This window comes from Anser brachyrhynchus, assembly GCF_964034855.1.
Source record: "Anser brachyrhynchus genome assembly, chromosome: 5".
Classification (NCBI taxonomy): domain Eukaryota; kingdom Metazoa; phylum Chordata; class Aves; order Anseriformes; family Anatidae; genus Anser; species Anser brachyrhynchus.
Genome location: NC_137699.1, coordinates 33,925,356 through 33,944,785, shown reverse-complemented (window position 1 = coordinate 33,944,785; position 19,430 = coordinate 33,925,356). Strand labels below are relative to the sequence as shown.

Here is a 19,430-nt window from a genome sequence, read left to right as displayed (position 1 = left end):
ATCCTGCACCTGCAGAAGGAGCAGGAGTTCACAGTTGGTCAGGGATGCCTGGGGCTGAGGCCCCCTCACTGTCACTGTCTGCTTCCCAGCTCTCTGCCTCTCCATTTTGGGTTCTTTTTTATTTTTATTTTATTATTATTATATTTTTTGGGGGGGCTGATAGACAGATTAGCATTTATCAGCAAGCTGACTACTGGAGGGTTATTAAAAGCGATTTGCAATGTAAATACTTTCATCATCAGCCACGTTTTCTTTAGACTGGGGTTGACTTTTATGAATATTAAAGATGTCAGGATGGGTCTGCCGGGTTCACAGGAGCGGGGCTGCTGCAGGGCAGGGGCTGGGCTCGCGCTGCGCTGCGGAGGGCAGCCGGGAGCATGAGAGGATCCGTGAGGGGCAAGGGAGGGCCTCAGTGGAAGGATGGGGAGCAAGAACGTGTGAGTGTGTCTGAGAGCGTCTGTACAGGGGGGGAGAGGGGATTTTGCCCGCCTCTAGGCAGATGTGGTGGCTTGGGCCGAGGGCACGATTTGCGGCAGAGCCCGGTGGAGGCTCCCCAACCGGTAGTGGGAGAGCGGGGATTGCTGATGGGCTGTCAGGCAGAGCGAAGCTCGGGGCACGGCCAAGAAAAAAAAAAAAAGGAGAAGCCATCCAAAAACAGAGGATGGAAAGAAACGGGTGAGGCAGGGACGTGCGAGTGTTCAGAGGAGAGAGACGCAACCGCGACTTCTAACCAGAATCCGAGCCTGGGCCTTTGGAGGCTCCACTTCTTCTGCCTAGTGAGAGAGAACAGCGCTGGGAGAAGAGCTAAAAGTTGAAAAGTTTTGTACTTAATTTGGTTGCACGTTTTTATCTCCGTGCCGGATCAGCTTTGGAAGAAGGCTTCTTGCTGTTCATTACACTCTTTTGTCTACCCACGGGGAGTTGTAGTTTCAAACAAGAGCCCAATCAAACAACCCAACCCCGGTGCAATCAGATTGTCTTTGAGGCAGACATTTCCTCGCTCGGATGAGTCCGCCCGGGGCGCAGCAGTTTTCTTTACAGCATTTTGGGGGGGGGGGGGGGGTCAGCATTTGGGTTTGAGAGGCCAAACCCCAGCGGAGGGGCACATCTCCCGGCCCCGGGGGGGGGCACTGCCATCAGAGGCCGCTCTCCGGGTGCGGGAGCCGTGAGAGGGGCCGGGGCAGGAGCTGGGGGGGATTTGGCCGTGAGCACCCGGCGGGGCTCCGCCGGCCCCGGGGGGCTCCGGGCGGCGTCGGCCCGGCCGGGGCGAGCCTCGGGCGCTGTCCGCGGTGCTGCCGGGGCTGCTGCGGGGGAGGGGGGGGGGGGGGGTTAAAAAAGGGGGGGCACCCGCTTTTTAAAATTATTTATTTTATTTTGGGAGGGAGGCAGCGGCGCGGGGATTGGCCGCGGCACCGTGACGCCGTGGTCCCCCCCCCCTCTCCAAGCCTACCCCCGACGTGGTGCCGGTGGCGATGCTGGGTTGGGGGGGGGGGGGAGGCACTTTTGGGGGTGGGGAGGGGGGGGCACCGGGCCGAGCCGGCAGAGCCGGGTCCTCCCCCTCCTCCTCCTCCTCCTCCCCACGCCCCTCCCCGCCCTCCGCACGGCGCCGCCGGGAGCCGGGAGCCGGGAGGAGCCGGCCGGGGCCATGAGCACCGGAGCCCCCGACGGGGCGGCGGCGTGCTCGGCGCTGCGGCATGGCCGCTGACAACCGCTCGGCGGCGGGCGGCGGCGCGCCCTGGGGGCTGCCCGGTGAGTGGCGGGGGGCCGGGGGCACCCCCGGGCCGGGGGGCGCCGGGAGGAGGTGGGGGGGTGGGGGGGGGCGTGCTCCCGAGGCGCGCACCCCCGGGGATGTCGCACACGGGGGGGAGCTGGGGGCGGGGGGGGGGGTCTCTCTGCCAACTTTCCCCGGGCAGGCAGCCCCCTGCCCCTCTGCACGCCCCGCTGGCCGTCCCGTCCCGTCCCGTCCCGTCCCGTCCCCCCCGTCCCGTCCCGTCCCGCAGCAGCGAGGGGCAGCTCTCGCCCCCTTCCTCCCCATCCGCGGCTGCCCCCCTGTCCCTATCCCGGTGACATCCCGGCTGCCCGGGGCCCACGGGCGGGGGTCGCGCAGCCCCACCCTTCTCCTTCCCAAAATCATGGCTTTGGCTTCAAACCAGGGGGACGGTTCTTGGCACTCCTTCAAATCAAAGCAGCGCCGGCTTCTCCTCTCTCCTTCTTTAAGCCCCTCCGACTGCACCGCAGCCACGTTTGCCGTCCGGTCCTTGCAGACACCGGGGCTGGAGGGGCACTTCCCCGGCTGGGAAATAGCCGTCGTGCCTCCGTGCCCTGCCGGCCAAGGAGCTGGGCTGTGGGTGTCAGCACACGGAGGCTCCCCGCTTCGCCCCGGGCACCCGGGGTGACCTCAGAGAGCGGCCGGGTTCCCCCGCACTGCTGGCAGGGTGGGCAGGGGCTGGCACCCGGCTCCTTGAGCCTGGCGCTAGCGAAACACACGAGATGCCAGGGAGCCAGGGCCCAGGCCTCCGGTGAAACATCACGGGTGGCAATGCTCGCGCTGAAATCACAGGTAGCAGCGGGACGCGTGGAGCTGTCACCACCTCGGGGCACTGCTGCCTGCTTCCTAATGCCCGGCCTCCTGTGCTCGGAGCGCCCATAGCCCGGGCTAGGTGCCTTTACGCACCCCAGGACATGCTCCCAGGGGAGCTGAGCGGCTGGCTTCACCCTCACGGACAGGCTAAGAAATAGGGACACGTCCCCGGTGCACGCTTGGCTGGGCTGGAGGCTGGCGGGCAGGGTGGGCTGGAGATGCAGGAAGGCTTTCAGCAAAAGAGGTTTGTTCCTCCACAAGAGGGGCATGCCCGTCGCCGCAGGTCAGTCTGCTTTCTTTCATCGAAGAGAAATGAACCGAAATGATTAATTAATGCTGCGATCCAATTACTCTGAGTTTGCAGAAGAAGTATGGTTTTTCTCTCTAAACTATCCCCAAGAGGATCCTATTGATACCGGCTCTTGTCATGGTCGTGTTTGTTGTTGTTGTTGTTTTCTTTTAACGGAAATGACAGACATCTCCCCAGCAAAACACAGCCAGAAGCAGGGATGAACGTAGTGAGAGAGGTGCCCAGCACACCTTGGCTTTGGAGCCCCTCTTCCCCCGATGTGCTGGGACGCGGCCGGCAGCACCCGCAGCGGTGGAGCGGGGCCGGTGGGCGCAGCCGGCGGCGCAGGGCTGAGAAGGCAGCGGGGAGAGCAGCAGCAAGAGGAGAGGGAAATGGAGGCTGTGTTTGCAAGGGGCTGCTGCTCGCTGCACGAACGCAGCTCGTCATGCCACGTGTGTGCATACACAGCAAGCCTTTCACGTGCACGAGCTGCCCCCTGCCCCTTGGCACTCAGCGGGGCATTTACTGGAGTAGCAGGCTCTGTCCTTGGCCGGTCGCTGCTGGGTTTGGCACGGGGATGTGCCCCTCTCGTTCTCCAGTGATCCGAGGGAGGAGATTTGCTTTTGCATTTCAGCATCCTCCCCGAGCTGGCTCTAACGCCAGCTCAGGAAGTCGCAAGGTGGGTGCTGGGGCAGCAAGGCAGTGGAAGTTCGAATTGAGTTGTTCCCATCCACTTCCCTCCCCTGTTCATCCCCTCTTCTCCGTCTGCGATAGCACCACAACTGTGCCAGGACCAGCAGTGGGGATGCTCAGCCCTGGGCCACGCTGAGGCCTCTTCAAGCCGGCACACGGTTTGGAGGCACACCAAAGCCCAAGCGGAGCCGCGGCGGCCCCGTGCTGCTCCCGTGACTCAGAGGGGCCGGGAGGGATGCGGGGAGCCGCGGCGGCTGTTTGCTCGTCTTCGAGAGCCTGGCAGAGGAGCTCCGTCCCGGGTCAGCTGGAGGGGAGGAGCGGCAGCGGAGAAGCTTGGCCTTTAAAGGCAGGGCGCTGCGCAGCGTGGCAGGCTGCCCCGATGCCACGCCGAGCGGGCTCTGCCGCGGCCCCTGCCAGTGGTGCAGCAGCCAGATGCAGGGGACCCAGCTAGAGAAGCAGCCCATCGCTTGCCACAGGGGGCTTAATGTGTTTTACAGCTCCTTGCAGCTCGCAAGGCGCCGCAGCAGCAGGCGTTTGCCCTGCCCAAGCCAGGCCGTGGTGGCAGCGGATGGCACCAAGCTTCGGGCACCGTGAGGAGAGGGGTGCTGGGCCCAGGGACAGGCACAGAAATTGCTGAGGTGCTTTGTGATGGGCAGGGCGGGAGCCGGCTGCCACCCGCAGCGTTAAGGGTTAATGGCGAGTTGGTTTGGGTCCAGCAGAGCGGGGCTGATTGGCCTGTGGGAAACTCAAAAGTTTTGGTTGTGCAACACCAAGGGCCGAAAACATCATTTTGTGCAAACACAATGTCCCGTGGCCGGGTCACAGGGCAAATCTCGAGCGGCAGCTCGGCGCCTGGATCCCAAACCCTCCCAGCACCTCCTCGGCGGGGCAGCAGGATCATCCGACCGCTGGGACAGGACAGGATGAGTGCCTTATGGGGTCTGCATGGGGCAGCTGGGATCCCTGCTCCCCGGCAGTTGCCTTGTTTTCGGTCCCAGGCTGTCCTCGCTGCTCCCTCTCCCCCTGGTCCCTGTCTCTCCTGCAAGCCTCTGATCCAGGCAGTCACTTGTTGCAGCCACCCTCCTGCCCTCTCCCTCCATCCCCTCTCCCCTGCCCTTTTCCTGCTGTGTTATCCGGGGTTATTTCTGCCGTGCCGCCTCCGAGCAGCTGGGTCCTGCTGAAGCTTCAGCCCAGGGCTACAGAAGAGCGTGAGCATCTCTCTGAGGCGGGCAGCATTAATGCAGCAGGCGGCAGAAGCTCAGCTCTGTCCTGGGCTCCGCAGAGAGCCAAGAGCATCCCGATCTCTGTGCGTGTCCTCTGGCAGGCACGCTTGCTGCCAGCCTGACATTTCTGGGGACTTTGGTGCCCCCCAGCCTCACCGTGCCCGTGGTGGCAGGGGCGAAAGGAGCCTGGCAGCCCCAGAGGAGCACATCCCGCCGGCCCCTCTGCTTCTGGCCGCTTTCCCACTTGTTTCATCGCCTCCATCGCTCCCCAGGTGTGGAGCAGCCAGGCAGGGCCCCCCAAGGGACCTCCCCCAGCAGCAGGACACCTCCTTTACCCGCTCCCCGCACGTCTCGCTGCATCCCTGGGGTGCCTGCGGCAGGTCCCCAGGACTTCCACGCTCTTCAGAGGTGTGACTCTGCCAACCAGAACAACCCCTTGCTGGATGTAAGCTGCTGCCGTGACTCAGAAACTCGTTAGAAGCTATTAGATAACGCAGTTAGCACCACAAACTGTCACCCCTTGCATCTCAGGCACACCAGCCACAAACAGAGGTAGCCATTGAACATCCCCTACCCCTCCCCTCTTCCTTCTCCCTTTTGCTGAGGGCTGAGACCCACGTCACACCCCCAGTTGGACACGACAGGCCTAATCCTGTTGCATTTTTAACCTCTGGGTCCTTTGGGTCGTTAACCTTTAGGTTCATGGCATCAGTGTTAATGGCACGCCAAACCTGGCTGCCCCAAGCAGGTTGCCCCAACCCCACCTGCAGCCTTGGATCCGAGCTCGACTGCACCTCACCCCTTCAGCCGTGCTGTGCCGTGTGGGGAGGTGTTGTGGCACCCTACCAGCTACTATGAGCTACTTAACTCTGTCCTAACTGGAACCAGGACAGGAGGGAATGCTCTTCCCTGCCTCGAGGACACGCTTGCTAATGGCTGCACCTGCAGAGAGGGGGCCACAGGATCCCTTAGCCCAGAAGGTGTCATTGGGGAGGAGCTGGGGGCATCCAGTGGCTGAGACGGAGAGGAGAAAGCTGCAAAATTCACTGCAGGCAGCCCCAGGGAGGGAGCAGGCGGCTGAGGGTGCTGCAGCTGGTGGAAGTGGGCCTGGGGGCACATCTTGCGGCCAAGGGACAGCGTGGGCAGGGACAAAATATGGTCGGTATCTGGGGCTATGAGCCCTGTGGGCATCAGCCCCAGGAAACCCCACGGGATGTCCCCTGGGCTTTGCCAGGGCTGCGTCTCCTCCCCGGCCACAGTGTGTGGAGGGGATGGGGACCAGGAGGACTGTGGAGAGGGAGGAACACGCTGCTGGAGGTGCAGGAGGAGAGAGCTGGGCATGGAAGAGGACAGCCTGAAAGCATCCTATCACGCTCCCTCCATCCTATCCGAGGGCGCCCCTACCCCATGGGGCAAGCAGTGGGGCTGCTCCTCGGGGACGGAAACCCACCTGGGAGGGCTGGAGCTGCTGCTGGTGAAGGGGGGGGGCTGGTGCCACCAGGCAAAGCAAGGCAAGGTGACCCTGAGGGGATGGCAAACACAAAGCACGACCTCTGTCCTCAGTGCCACCACTGCGGCTGCGCTGCAGGCACGATGCACGGCTTGGTTGTGGGGAGGTGGTGGGGTGGAGAGAGCAGCAGGCGGGGAAAGAAAAGCTGCCCAATAGACCGGGCCATGGCAGAAAACAGTCGATAATCATTTTCAAAACACCGGTTGAAGTCTTTCATCCTGAGGATCCGGTTTCCTCTTTTTTCAGCACAGAAATTTTCAACCTGACCTCTGGGTGGCATCCAAGGACATTTCAGCTGGGCCTCCCCAGCCCTCTCCTCAATGTCCTGTGAGTTGTGCAGCCAGTGTTGTGCAGAGGGATGAGCTGCACTTGTCTTACTTACATATTTTGGATCCATTTGCACACCTGGGACAAGTGCACAGTGGGGCAAAGCCAGTGCTGCTCTATTCTGACAGCCCTTGGTCTTCACGAGCAGCCAGCGAGGATAACCATGCGTTATTGGCAAAATCAGCTTCAGGACACCCGGGGTGCTGGGAGCCAGTGCTGCTGCCACAGCGGGCTGCAAGGGGCAGCACTTTGTCAAGCACACGCAAGGCTTGGGCTGCTGCTGGCCTCTATTGGGCCCGTGGTGGCCACCTCCTCTTGGCCCTGGACCTCAGCATCCCCAGGGCTGGGGCTTTCTGGGGTGCTCAGCAAAAATCATCACAGAAAGTATCGCCATTTTCTGAGCAATACAGAAGGCAAAGAAGAATATTTGCCCTGGAAACATTGTGAAACAATAAGCGAGGCTTCATTAGGAAAACAAACATACACATTCCTCCTTTCCTTTCTTTCAGCTCTGGAAGGTTTTCTTAAAGCAAGTTTTGGGGCTGGGTGGTGTGGGAGAGGCAGGTCGGACAGGAGGCTCTGCCCAGCCGCTTTGCTTCTCCTTCCCCGTCCAGGAAATTCCCCCTTCATACCAGTTTTGGTCCATTGATTTTCTTAAGGTCCACGCTCCTCTTAGCCATCACCCCGGAGGGTTACCCACAGGCGCTGTGGTTTGGATGGACGCAGTCTTTCTGCCCATCATCTCCCACACCCACCAGGGCTGGGCTGTGAACCCAGCCAAGACAAGTTACCCCAGGAGGGCGGCCCTTTCCCTGGCTTCTCCAAAACCAGCCACAGCCTTTGGGGAAGGCAGGCCAGGTCAGTGCGCTGTAGGACTTGTATGGATGTCTTGGGGCTGAAGCCATAGTGTAACTTGCTGTTTTTCCTGTCTCAGATTTCCTCTTCCAGAAGGAGCTGCTTGCTGCCAGAGACACAGGTGAGCGCTGCGGGCCGTGGCGTGGCTTTGCGGGGTGTCCTGCCGGCGGGCAGCCCTCCCCGGGGGCTCACAGCCACGGCTGGACGGACGCACGGACCCGCAGGCGTGATGACGTTCTCCCTTTCTGTCCCCGCTCCCCTTGCAGACCCCATGCACAACCTCTCTGCGCAGCCCTGGCAGGCGAAGATGGCCAACATGACCTACGACAACGTCACCCTCAGCAACCACTCCGAGGTGGCCATCCAGCCTCCCACCAACTACAAGACGGTGGAGCTGGTTTTCATCGCCACGGTCACCGGCTCGCTCAGCCTCGTCACCGTGGTGGGCAACATCCTGGTGATGCTGTCCATCAAGGTGAACCGCCAGCTCCAGACCGTCAACAACTACTTCCTCTTCAGCCTGGCCTGCGCGGACCTCATCATCGGGGTCTTCTCCATGAACCTCTACACGGTCTACATCATCAAAGGCTACTGGCCGCTGGGGGCCGTGGTGTGCGACCTGTGGCTGGCCCTGGACTACGTGGTGAGCAACGCCTCGGTCATGAACTTACTCATCATCAGCTTTGACCGGTACTTCTGTGTCACCAAGCCCCTGACGTACCCGGCCAGGAGGACCACCAAGATGGCAGGGCTAATGATTGCGGCTGCGTGGATATTGTCCTTCATTCTCTGGGCCCCTGCCATCTTGTTCTGGCAGTTCATTGTGGGCAAGAGGACAGTCCCCGAGGGGGAATGCTACATCCAGTTCCTCTCCAACCCAGCAGTGACCTTCGGCACAGCCATCGCTGCTTTCTACCTGCCTGTGGTCATCATGACGGTGCTGTATATCCACATCTCCCTGGCCAGCAGGAGCAGGGTGAGGAGGCACAAGCCTGAAAGCAGGAAAGAGAGGAAAGGCAAGTCCCTCAGCTTTTTCAAGGCCCCCCTGATCAAACAGAACAACAACAACTCCCCCAAGAGGGCAGTGGAGGTGAAGGAGGAGGTGAGGAATGGGAAGGTGGACGACCAGCCCTCAGCACAGACAGAGGCCACTGGCCATCAGGAGGAGAAGGAGACCTCCAATGAGTCCAGCACGGTCAGCATGACCCAGACCACAAAAGACAAGACCACAGCGGAAATCTTGCCGGCGGGGCAAGGGCAGAGCCCAGCCCACCCCCGGGTGAACCCAACTTCCAAGTGGTCCAAGATCAAGATCGTCACCAAGCAGACGGGGACCGAGTGCGTCACCGCCATCGAGATTGTCCCGGCTAAGGCAGGAGCCTCTGACCACAACTCCCTGTCCAACAGCCGCCCAGCCAACGTCGCCAGGAAGTTTGCAAGCATCGCCAGGAGCCAGGTGCGGAAGAAGCGCCAGATGGCAGCCCGGGAGAAGAAGGTCACCCGGACCATATTTGCCATCCTGCTGGCCTTCATACTCACGTGGACTCCATACAACGTCATGGTCCTCATTAACACCTTCTGCGAGACCTGTGTTCCCGAAACAGTGTGGTCCATCGGCTACTGGCTCTGCTACGTCAACAGCACCATCAACCCAGCCTGCTACGCCCTCTGCAATGCCACCTTCAAGAAAACCTTTAAGCATCTCCTCATGTGCCAGTACAGGAACATTGGCACGGCCAGATAAGCTGGCACTCAGGGACCACTTCAGCCAAGTTACGGCAGTCCTCCCCTTTGTCTCCTTTGCCCCGAGGGGAGATGGGGGGGGGGGGAGGGGGCGGGGGGGGGTGTCCTCTGCTCCCCACTCACAGAAGTGCAGACTGTGACGTGCTTGCAGGTGATGCCCTTCAACGCTGACGAAGGCCTATGGCACCGCTGGGCTGCAGCTCCTCCAGTCACCCTGGGCCCAGGGACTCGCTGGGGGAGCCAGAGAGAGAGCTGGAGGTGAGATGAGGCCAGGAGATGTGGTTACCAGGAGCCCTCCCAGCCCTTGCGATGTTGGCCAAACAGCATCAGTGCTTATCATCAGACTGGGTGCCTCTTCTGACCATCTCCCAGGCCTCAGAGCTTGTTTGCACACAGGCGGCCTAATGCTGGATGCTTTCGATAGGCTTGTAGACCATTTATTTTCCAAGATGAAAAAAAAACAGGGGGCCAAACTTGCCAGCCACTTTGGACCAGGCTGGCTTGAGTGTGCTGACAGAAAGTCCTTCTGGCCCACCCAGGCCCCCTCCTGAGGAGGTCAAGGTTGTGCCCTAGCAGCTGTGCCGAGCTCCCCTCCCCCCCCCCCCCCCCGATCTCACAGCCTGACCTAGGGACCTGTGGGGAAGGCGTGGGGCACCTGTCCCACCGGTGGTGGCCTGCGTGCAGCCCAGCGAGGATGGAGGAGGTGGCCGCTGAGCTTTGTAAATGGATGTAACCCCACGGCCGGTGCCATCGCGGAGTCCTCAGCATGTGGGGTCCCGCCAGCCCTGTCCCAGCCCAAACCCCGTCATGCCAATGCCCCGCTTCTCCCAAGGCCGGGGTGCTGCCGAAATGTGGGGCATGGCCGTGCCCGTGCGTCTGTCCTGTCCCCAGGGCGATGCCGTGCGACCTGGAGATGGGCTGCCCCGGCTGGGTGGGGACCCCCTCACTGCCACCGCCTTTAGGATAACCGACATAGTGTCACTACAATGCCCAGCGGGTTGGTTTGGGGTGTTTTGAGAAGTGTGACAACTACGGCTGCCCGACCCCCCACCCCCCCCCAGCAAATAAAGACCTCGGACCAGAAATGAAAGGCCATCAGTTGAGGAGTCCATGCAGCGTCACTTGGTTGCTGTCCCCAGCGCCCCGTGGGCCCTGGTGGGGATGGTGTGAGCAGATGATGGTCCCTGGGAACATTCCTGTGGCCACCTTTGCTTCTGTCACAGAAAGAGCATGGGTGCGAGCAGGGGAGAGGGGTGGCAGGCAGCCCAAAGAGCTGCTGAGATGGGGTGCTGGCACAGGGCACATGTGTGTGGCACCCAGGCCGCTGTCCCCAGCCACACTGTGACCTCTTTGCTCTCTGGTCATGAGGGGGTGCCCCATACTGGTGCTGGACCCTCCGCAGGTGTTTGCAGCATCGCCCCGAGTGGAGGATGGATGTGGCGGCTGCAGGGCTGGTTTCCCTTCTTCTGGGGTCCCCATCCCTGTAGCACCGCACGGGGATGACAGGCAATTCTAATTCATTTATTTTTTTAAAAAGATTTTTATTGGAAAAGAAACCAAACCCCATTTTCCAAAAGACATGAGCGTGCCCACCAGGCACCAGTGCTGATGATGGCACGGTGCAAGTCGAGGTGACGGGCAGAGGGGATGCGGTGGCCGCCAGGCTGGTGGCACCTTCCCGAGGTGGGTGCACCTGCTCTCGACCAGAGTAGTGATTAAACAAGGCATCTCTGTGAAAAGGGAGGTGGTGGGGAGAGGGAGGAGAGGGAGGAGAAGGAGGAGGAGGAGGAGGAGGAGGAGGAGGAAGGCTGGAGCATGGCTCGCTGCAGCGGGGAGAGGTGCACGTGTCCAGGGGCCGACGAGGACACCGGCGTCCTGCTCTAGTCCTTCCCCTTGCCCTTCTTTGCTGCAGCCGATGACCATGGGAGACAGGCGTTAGCGCAGCTGCCGGCAGACCCCCGCTGCCCCAAACCAGCCTCCCCGGCCCCGAGAGCCGCTGCCCGGGGGCAGGTGGGAGGCCGGGGAACTCACCTTTGGACTTGGACTTCATCTTGGACGCGCAGGGCTTGCTCACGTAGACGATCTCCTCACACTGGGCATTGTACAGGGCTTTCTTCAGGATGCCCGAGCGAGTTTTCACGCCCGTCTGCGCGCTGCACCCTCCCCAGCTCTCAAACTTGTACTTGCAGTCAGCTGCAAGAGGCAAGAGGCGTTACGGACATGCGGCACCCGGCGCAGCCCCCAGCCACCCCCCGGTCACCCCCGCACCTCCGAACTTCTTCTTCCAGTTGCAGGGGATCTTGCACTTGAGCTTCTTGCTCTCGTCCCCGCAGGTCCCCTCACGGTAGCCCAAGCCGCAGTCCTTGCTGTTGGGGACACAGGGCCCCCAGCGCCAGTCCTGGCACTCGGAGCCATCCTTCTTCGCCTTGTCTGCAAGGGAGGGAGCGGGTGGGAGCGGTGGGAGCGCGCCCCGGACACCCCCACGCCCCCCCAGGCTCCCCCTCACCTTTCTTGGCTTTGCCAGCCTCGGTGGTGACAGCCAGCAGCAGCAGCGCCAGGAGGAGGAGGAGGCCCCGGGGCTGCATCCTGCCTGGGGAAGGAGGAGGGGGGGGACGGGGACGGTGGGGACCCTGTGCCACACGGCCCCGTAGTGCTCAGCAGCTCTCATCCAGCACCCAGCACCAAGGAACGCCGGGGCCGGGGCCCGTGGCTGCCATGGTGCCTCGCCCCAGCTCCCAAGGAATCCAGGGATGGGAGAAACAATCCCAGCAAAAGCATCCCCCTGCCACGGAGGGGCCAGGGAGCTGAGCCAGCAGCTCTCACACACAAGTGCAGGCAGTGTGGGAGCTCGCCAGAGCGATTTAGCAGGAGCGCTGCGCCCACTGCTGGCTCTACAACCGTCAGCACATCGCCCGTGCACCAGGCGTGTGCATACGTGTGTGCGTGCATGTGTGTGTGTGTGTGTGCGTGCACAACTGCAGGGCGAGCCCTTCCTGGCAGCAGCACCATGGGCTGAGGGAAGCGCGATGCCTGCCGGAGAGCAGCGCCCGTGTTAGCCAGGCTCCAGCGCCCTCGCCTCCGTGCGCCCGCCGCTGGCTTCGCTGTGAATGGAGCTGTCAGGGGGGATTACACAGCCCGGCTGGATGAAGGCTGGGAACCGTCCTGCCCGGCACAGCACAGCCCTGCTGCCTTCGGGGGGAACAAGGGCTCAGCCCAGACGCCTGATTTCGGAGGGCAGGGCTGGGGCTGAGCTGCTCCGGCCCCGCTTGCTGCAGGGTCTCCTGGGGCAGCGCTGGCACCCGCCCGATGCTCGGTGTTTGGTGCTCTGTAACTTCTTCCTCCCGCCGCCACGGAGTGCTTCCCTTGGTGTCTGCGCCCGCTGGCACTGCTCAGCCCCTTCCTCAGCCATGGGCACCCCTGGGTCCCCAAGGCGTGGGGACCCCATGCAGGGTCCCCAGGGACCCTCATCCCCAAGCGTTCACGGCGGAAAGGCAGGGCAGCTTTCCAACCACTTTCCCCCTCCTTCCCCCCCGCCCGCTGGTCGCGCAAGGGCTGTCCCCGCTTCCCCTCCCTGCTCCGGGTGCCCTGACCCTGAACCAGAGCCGAAAGTCCCCAGGCGATGCTGGAAGAGGCGCCCCAGTACTGGGGCCGAGCTCCTCCTCGGCTGGGCAGCGGGCGGGTGGTCACAGGGACAGGACCCCTCTGTCCCCACAGCCCCAGGACCGGCCGCTTCGGGGACGGGGGGGGGCTTTCCGCCCCCATCCCACCGCCCCCCCTCCTGCAGAAGGGAGCACCCAGCGCCCCCCACGCCCCTTCCCCACCCTCAGGCAGCCCTGTCCCCTCCCCAAGCGTGTGAGCGTGGGGGCTAACAGCCAGCACCCCCACACCTCCCCGCTCGCTCTGAGCCCCCCCCCAGCTGCTCCCTCACCCCACAACCCGCCTTCCCCCGCGCCCCGGGGGATGGGGATGAGATTGGGGTGGGGGGGGTGAGGCCGGGTCCGGCCCGGAGGCGCCCATCCCCGTGCCGCCGGGCACCCCCCGGGGCCGCACTCACCTGGGGCGCGGAGGGGCGCGGAGCGGCGCCGCTGCCTTTGTGTGGCGGCCGCGTGCGGAGCCGCCGCGCAGCGCTGCACAGCGGCCCCTGACGTCGGGCTCGGCCGGCAGAGAAAGGTGGGCTCGGCCCCAAACTTTGGCAGGCTCCTCCCCTGTCGTCGTCCCCCCCCAACCCCCCCCCGCCTCTAACCCCCCGGGCACGGCCAGGCACAAAAGGGGGCGGCCCGCCGAGGGGCGGCCCCCGGGGCGGGGGGGGGGCTGTGGGGGGATGCTCGGCACCGGGGGGGGGGCGGCTCCGAGCCCCGAAATGGGGCGGGGGTCGCGGCTCGGCCCGGAGCGTCCCCCTGTCCCCTGTCCCCCTGGCCGGGCGCTGCAGGGTGGCCGCAGGGGGTGTGATACGGTGCTGCTTGCCCTGGGGCTCCGAGACCCCTGTGGTGATGCCCACCCGGGGCTCGATGGAGCAAAGGGACAGCCCTGTGTCCTCACCAGCCCCATCCGTGCCTCCTTCCCTCTCCCGGTGACTTCTGTCACCAGTGGACGGACCTGCCACCATCTCTGTCCCCATGGGAGAGCCATGGCTCTCCTAGAGTTACCCATCACGCCAGGAGAACAGGGCTGTGGTGGGGAGCCAGGCCATTTTCCACCCCCTGAGCCAGCAGGAAGGCTGCTGAGAGCAGGGCACTGGTTTCTATGAGCTTTTTCTCTCACTTTCCAAGGGTGACACATAAAACTCATGCCCTGCCAGATGGCTGCTGTGGGCTGCAGGGGCAGGAGGGCCGGCAGAGCCCCCGGGGCTGCTGCGGGAGCCGTGGGGCACACACACACTGGGCTGGGTTACAGGGCTGCGATGAGCAAACCAGAACCGCTTCATGCTGGGAAAGAGCTGGCAGCTGGGTGAGCACCGCTGGTTTCCTTCAGCCTGCCCTGGACAGGAGCCAGAGAACCCCTCGGAGACCCCAGCACGGTGCTGCCCAAGGTAGGGTGCAGCTCTGGGCAAAGCCCCCCCCCGTTTTCAGACGGGGCCGCGCTCGGTCCCTGCCGGGCTCTTTCTGCGGGATGCAGGGGAAACGGCTCCTGCAGCTCAAATCAGAAGCAGAAGGCTGTGTTTGCAGAAAGGGGCCTCATACCAAGGGAAGGAGGGAAGAGAGCGAGCGTGACAAACCCAGGTGCATTTCCCCGCCACCGCTTCGCTAGGGCTTTTTACCCCTAACAACGTCACCAGGCAATTCGCGGCGTGCTGGCGGCACGTTTTACACCCCCGGCACAAAAAGCCTGCTCCTTGGGGCACCGTTACCGCACGCTGCAGCAGTGCCAGCACGGGGACACGGCTACGTGTCGGGGGAAAGCACCTCGCTGGGACGTGGGTGAGGTGAGAACACCGCGGGCACAGGTGGCGATTAACGCGCCGAGCGCCCTCACCCCGGGGCTGGCAGGGTCCCCATGGGTGCTCACACATGCCCCGTGCTGCCCACACAGGGACCGCTCCTCTCCCCCACCATAAACCTGACACCAGGGCAGCTGGAAAACTCATTGCCATGGTTACTGGCAGCCCTCGCTGCGGAGACGCGGGCCCAGCGCCAGCAGGCCGGGACCGCGTGCGGCTGGGCCCCGGGCAGGGCCTGGCACCCCGCGGGTCCCTCTGCCAGCTCGGGCGGCTCCCGGGCTGCAGCCAGAGCGAGGGGGGCTCGGGGGGCAGGGACGATGTGGCGGGGGACGGAGAGGGGGCCGCGGTGGTGCCAGGCAGGCGGCCAGGCTGCCCTCGGGAAGCTGACTTCAAGGTACGGGCCCGCAGCCCGCGCCTGTCTCCAGCTCCCTCGCTGGGCCTGGCGGGATCGATTACCTCCCCTCTGCGAAGGAACCTCCGCGGGAGGGATGGTGTTGGCCACAGGCATCCTGACACGTCAGCGGCTGGGCTGGAGGCAGAAGCCTTCCTAATCCCCTCCTTTTGTAACCAGATAGCAGTCCTCCTGCTGCGGCTGATCCCGAATCTTGCCGCTGCCACCCCAGTGCCCAGCGCTGGAAGCAGAAGCCCTGTGCCCCCCTGCGAGGCTGGGGATGGACGGGAAGGCAGGCTCGTCCCCTGTGGAGCAGGGGGACAGCCTGACACAAAGAAGGGCCTGCAGGAACTTGGTGCTGGAGGTGGGATGCTGCTGTAGTAACCCACCAAGAGCCGCGCAGCTGCAAAGGGCAAGCCGGGCATGACTGCGGGACTGCCGCCTCCCGGCCCAGAACAGCGTGAGCAGGGCAGGAGCAGGAGCTGGCAGCTCCTGGCACACTTCTCAGCTCTTCTGCATCACTTGGGATGGCGGTGGGTCTTCTCCCTGTTCCACACGACACTGAATAGCGATGGGACGTGGGACAGGAGACCTGGGGTCAGACCTCGCTCAGGGCCAGCCAGCTGTCCCCCACGCCGTGCCCACTGCAGCAGCAATTAAAGGAGGGAGGAATTAAAACATCCAACTCTTTATTTCAATGGCAAGAAACAACAAAATCCAAACAGTCAAAGTTGAAAAGCAATGGGAGCGCAGGCTCATGCCAGGCCCTGGGCCTGCTAGAGCCGGCACCCTTACAGAGTTACAAAAATACAGTCCTACGACAGCATCTGGGAAACACAGAACCAGGTATTGCACAGATCCCCTGCCCTCTGCGGGCAGGGCTACAAACACCCCCTCCGCCTCTGCCTAAAAAACAGCCAGACGTGGAATTGCACAGCAACTCGGCTCACACGCGCAGGGGCCCGGCGGGGAGGGGGACAGTGTGTCTCTGAACTACCTGTACAAAAACTAAAGGAACATATAAAACTGGGGAGGAAGGGGGAAGCTGGGGCTGTAAACGCCCCCAGGCCAGGCTGGGTGCCCTGGCTGGGAGGCAGCAGCTTGCACCTTTGAGAAGATGACAGTGTCTTGTCCGTCTGCAGCTAGCGAGCAGCACCGATGGGAACTCCTGGCACTGCTGGAGCATCACAGTCAGGACAAGGATTTAAACTGTTGATTCTGCTGCTGAACCCCAACACCAGCCTCACGCACTGCCCTGGCTCAGCTTCCCCCATACTCGAGGGTAACTCTGCCCCCCAACCTAAAGCCTGAACAGTACTGTGGTTCTCTGTGGTATCATGATACGTTCGTTCTTTTTGGTATTGGTATCGTGGGGGGGATGCAAACGGTGTCAGCCGGCACTGTGCAGCAGTCACAGCTGGGTGTGAGTGCACAGTGGGGCTGCCCCAGCCTCCTCTCCTGGTACTCAACCTGCCAGCAGCAACCTGGACCTGACTGAACATGCTCAGCAGGTCCACAACACACTCGGCTGCCTGCTCTCCTCCCCTGCTGGCACCTCTGCATCCCAGAGACTGCTGCTGCTACTGCAAAAGCTGCTGCAGGGGCTGCTCTGCTACCTCAGGGCTCACAGCTTCTGCAGGGCAGACAGTGCCTCGTGCCCCGTGGCAGGTGGTACCCAAAATGCCATCCCATCACATGCATGACTCAGGGCCGGGGTCCCTGATGCTTCCCATGCATCCGAACCCCTCTTTCTGCTAAAACCTGGGAGGTGGGCTGGCAGCCTGCCCAGGGAGCTTGTGTCTGGGCAGGGCAGCCTCCCAGGTTTTCCCTGCAAAGCCCTGTGTCCAGTCTGTGGGGATGGCAGAAGTCACACTCAGAGGATGCACATCCACAGGTTGGGGGCGCGGGGGGAATCCCTGAGAGCAGCACGGACCCCAGCACTGAAGGCAACCAGGAGGGCAGCGGCTGCCAGGCTTCCAGCTGCGCTAGTCCCAGATGCCCTGAGGAAGGGGTGGGTGCACATCCCCTAACACGCCAGGGACTTTCCTCCTGCCACAGAGTCCCAAAGCAGCAGGAAGGAAGAGGACTCAGAGGCCGTAAGTCATGGAGCTTCCCTCGGGGCAAGGTTTTAGGCTCACAGCCCCTGCGCAGGCAGTGCTGCTGTCTGCCTGCACCTCCCGTGGCTGCTGGGGAGGAGAGGAGGAACGGGACGTGAACCGAGTGAAGCGGCTAATGGAGGGCACTGCCGGCAGGGAGGGGGGGCGAGCAATGACATCCCACGTGGATCACAGGTAAGGACCTGCCGGGGGCACCGGCATCGTTCCCCTGTGCAAAGGTGATGGGCGGCTCCACCCCTGGTGGGGCTTTGGGATGGAGCCCGTCCAGAGCAGGGAACGTGGTGGATGAGGGGCAAAGGGGGACACACAAAGAGCCGGGCTTCAAGTCCCAAATACCCACTGTCCTCAAACAGAGTCCCAGCCCAGCCCGGAGCAGAGCTCTGCTGTCTCCATCTCCTCCTCCTAGGCTGACACCTAGGGAGGGCTGGGCCAGACTCACAGCTCTGCCAGGTGCCGTCCTCTTCTCGTCCTGCCCGAGCTGGCTTGGGCTAAGGCACGCTGAGCACTACACAGCTGTCTCCTGGTCCTCCCGCTGGATCATCTGGTAGTGCTGTCGGTTCTCGAGGTAGGCAGCCAGGTCAGGGTCATTGGCTTTCTCTGCCCTGTGCTTGGGGGTGTCTCCCTGCACGGGGGAGGCAACACGTCAGTGCGCTGGGCACTGCCTAAATGCTGCCTCGCCAGCCCTCTGGGCACCCTGAGGTTCCCCCATCAAAAAGGTGACTCTGGATGGGTCCCGCAGAGCCCACAGCCTAGCCCTGAGGCAGGCAGCACCCACTGCCCGTGTGCCTGCTACGGAGCAAAAGGGAGCTCCCGAGGAGCCCGGCTGAGCCGCAGGGCTGGAAGCCGTCCCCTGAAGGGCCATGAGCCCTGTGTGCGGGACAGGAGAAGGACCAGTCCCACCTTCACCAGCCCCGCAGCGGAGACAAAGGCTGGTCTCGGTGACCTGCTCTTCCCCGGCACTGCGGAGGCAGGCAGGAGAGGGTGAGGAATGAGGGGTATGTCTGGGGAATGCCCGGGAATACCAACCCCCCTTCCCTCTCGCAGCCTCACCAGCGCTCCCGCTCCCGGAGGAGGCTCACATTTCACCAGCTTATTGCAGCCATCTGGACTGTGTCCACTAATGAACTCCCGCACTCCATAAAAAGCAAATCTGTTAACAGCTCGCCGCTACGTCTCCTCTCCCCCTCCCTCCCCCTGCTCCTCGCTCCTTCTCGTTAAGTGCCCGGGCTCTGCGGTGCTGAACAAACCCTCTGCTGAGAAAGGCCACAGAAACCTGGCACTCTGCCGCTGCCATTGAAAACCGGCCCCCGAAGGGAAGCACGGCTTGCCCAGCTCGTCCCGCGGCGCACAGCAGGGCACGGGTGGCTGCAGCGGGGCGCGGGGGCCCTCAGGACAACCCACAGCTACATTGCTTCAGCACGAACAATGGCCGGGCACAAGGAGCCTCCGCCGTGCGTGGGTACAACTGCGGACAAAAGCTCGAGCCCACCCCGCCGCAAAGACAGAGCGACGCGGCACGCACGCACGGCCGCCGGCTGCACTGGGAGCGGGACTGGAACAGGGACTCCCACAGGCACATCTTCTTGCACGCTCACACAAACTCCTGGGGACACCGCTGTTCTGGCTGCCAAGTGTGCAAGAACCTATTTTGCACGCACACACACACACACACGGGCATGCCACAAGGTCCCGCGCAAGCAGGCACTCGGGCAGGGGGCTGGAGGCTGTTTGTGCTTCACTGCTCGGGCTCTCCTCGGGGGGCCTCCTCTCTGCATCGACTGAATCCGAGCAGTCATTTAACAAAGGGGGGGGGGGGGGAAAAGGAGGAGGAATTGAGTTTCTTCCTCGTCCCCCTGCAGAAGCCTTGATCCAGCCCTGCCTGCCCAGACCCACAGCCTGAAACTGGAGCTCCCAGGGCCCCTCTGCAGAGCCGGGCTGATGCGTGCTACCTGATAAGGGCCAGCCCCCCTCGCCGCTGCAGGGGACAGATCAGACTGTCTCCCAGCTGTGCGGCAGGTCTGACAAAGGGTCCTGCAGCAGGCTTCCTACCGAGGCTAGTTCTTGCCTGTGCAGGCAGGCTGTAACCCGGGGGGCTACGCAAGGTCAGCGCCGTGGAGCAGATGGGTCCCCAGACAGCTACAAAGCCGGGCATGTGCTCACACAGGCACACGCAAGCCCCGCTCCCCGGGGCAGGCTGTCATTCCTGAGCTGGGCTCCTTTTTGTGCTGGCAGGTCTGAGGCTGCTCATCAGGCAGCTGCCTCAG

General features: G+C 63.0%; 3 protein-coding genes across 6 annotated transcripts in view; 1 reads left to right on the top strand and 2 right to left on the bottom strand.

Moving 5' to 3' along the window:
• The first annotated feature begins 1,499 nt into the window (after positions 1–1,499).
• Positions 1,500–11,095, top strand: CHRM4 (cholinergic receptor muscarinic 4). Its single transcript, XM_080592897.1, has 3 exons — positions 1,500–1,749; positions 7,558–7,599; positions 7,745–11,095. The coding sequence occupies exons 1-3, from the start codon at positions 1,695–1,697 to the stop codon at positions 9,220–9,222; spliced, it is 1,575 nt and encodes a 524-aa protein (XP_080449023.1). The 5' UTR covers positions 1,500–1,694; the 3' UTR covers positions 9,223–11,095.
• MDK (midkine) lies at positions 10,742–13,432 on the bottom strand. Of its 2 annotated transcripts, none has more exons than XM_080592902.1 (5): positions 13,276–13,432; positions 11,728–11,811; positions 11,490–11,651; positions 11,253–11,414; positions 10,742–11,127 (listed from the first exon to the last, which is right to left on the bottom strand). In XM_080592902.1, the coding sequence occupies exons 2-5, from the start codon at positions 11,804–11,806 to the stop codon at positions 11,102–11,104; spliced, it is 429 nt and encodes a 142-aa protein (XP_080449028.1). In that variant the 5' UTR covers positions 11,807–11,811; positions 13,276–13,432; the 3' UTR covers positions 10,742–11,101. The 2 variants fall into 2 exon arrangements, with proteins under 2 accessions (XP_080449028.1, XP_080449027.1); XM_080592901.1 differs by having other exon boundaries at positions 11,728–11,807; positions 13,276–13,411.
• Positions 13,433–15,721: 2,289 nt separating this feature from the next.
• Positions 15,722–19,430, bottom strand: part of DGKZ (diacylglycerol kinase zeta) — a 43,911-nt gene continuing 40,202 nt past the window's right edge. For all 3 annotated transcript variants that reach the window (XM_080592890.1, XM_080592888.1, XM_080592889.1), the window contains one exon: positions 15,722–17,788. In XM_080592890.1, the coding sequence (XP_080449016.1) occupies positions 17,672–17,788 (117 nt within the window). In that variant the 3' untranslated portion in view covers positions 15,722–17,671. The remainder of the gene's footprint in view (positions 17,789–19,430) is intronic.

Coding starts and splice junctions, on each gene's coding strand:
- CHRM4 (XM_080592897.1), top strand. CDS start 1,695: ATGGCCGCTGACAACCGCTCGGCGGCGGGCGGCGGCGCGCCCTGGGGG. Junction 1,750..7,557: donor CGCGCCCTGGGGGCTGCCCG/GTGAGTGGCGGG, acceptor TTCCTGTCTCAG/ATTTCCTCTTCCAGAAGGAG. Junction 7,600..7,744: donor GCTTGCTGCCAGAGACACAG/GTGAGCGCTGCG, acceptor CTCCCCTTGCAG/ACCCCATGCACAACCTCTCT.
- MDK (XM_080592902.1), bottom strand. CDS start 11,806: ATGCAGCCCCGGGGCCTCCTCCTCCTCCTGGCGCTGCTGCTGCTGGCT. Junction 11,652..11,727: donor GGCTGGCAAAGCCAAGAAAG/GTGAGGGGGAGC, acceptor CCTCCCTTGCAG/ACAAGGCGAAGAAGGATGGC. Junction 11,128..11,252: donor GATGAAGTCCAAGTCCAAAG/GTGAGTTCCCCG, acceptor CATCGGCTGCAG/CAAAGAAGGGCAAGGGGAAG.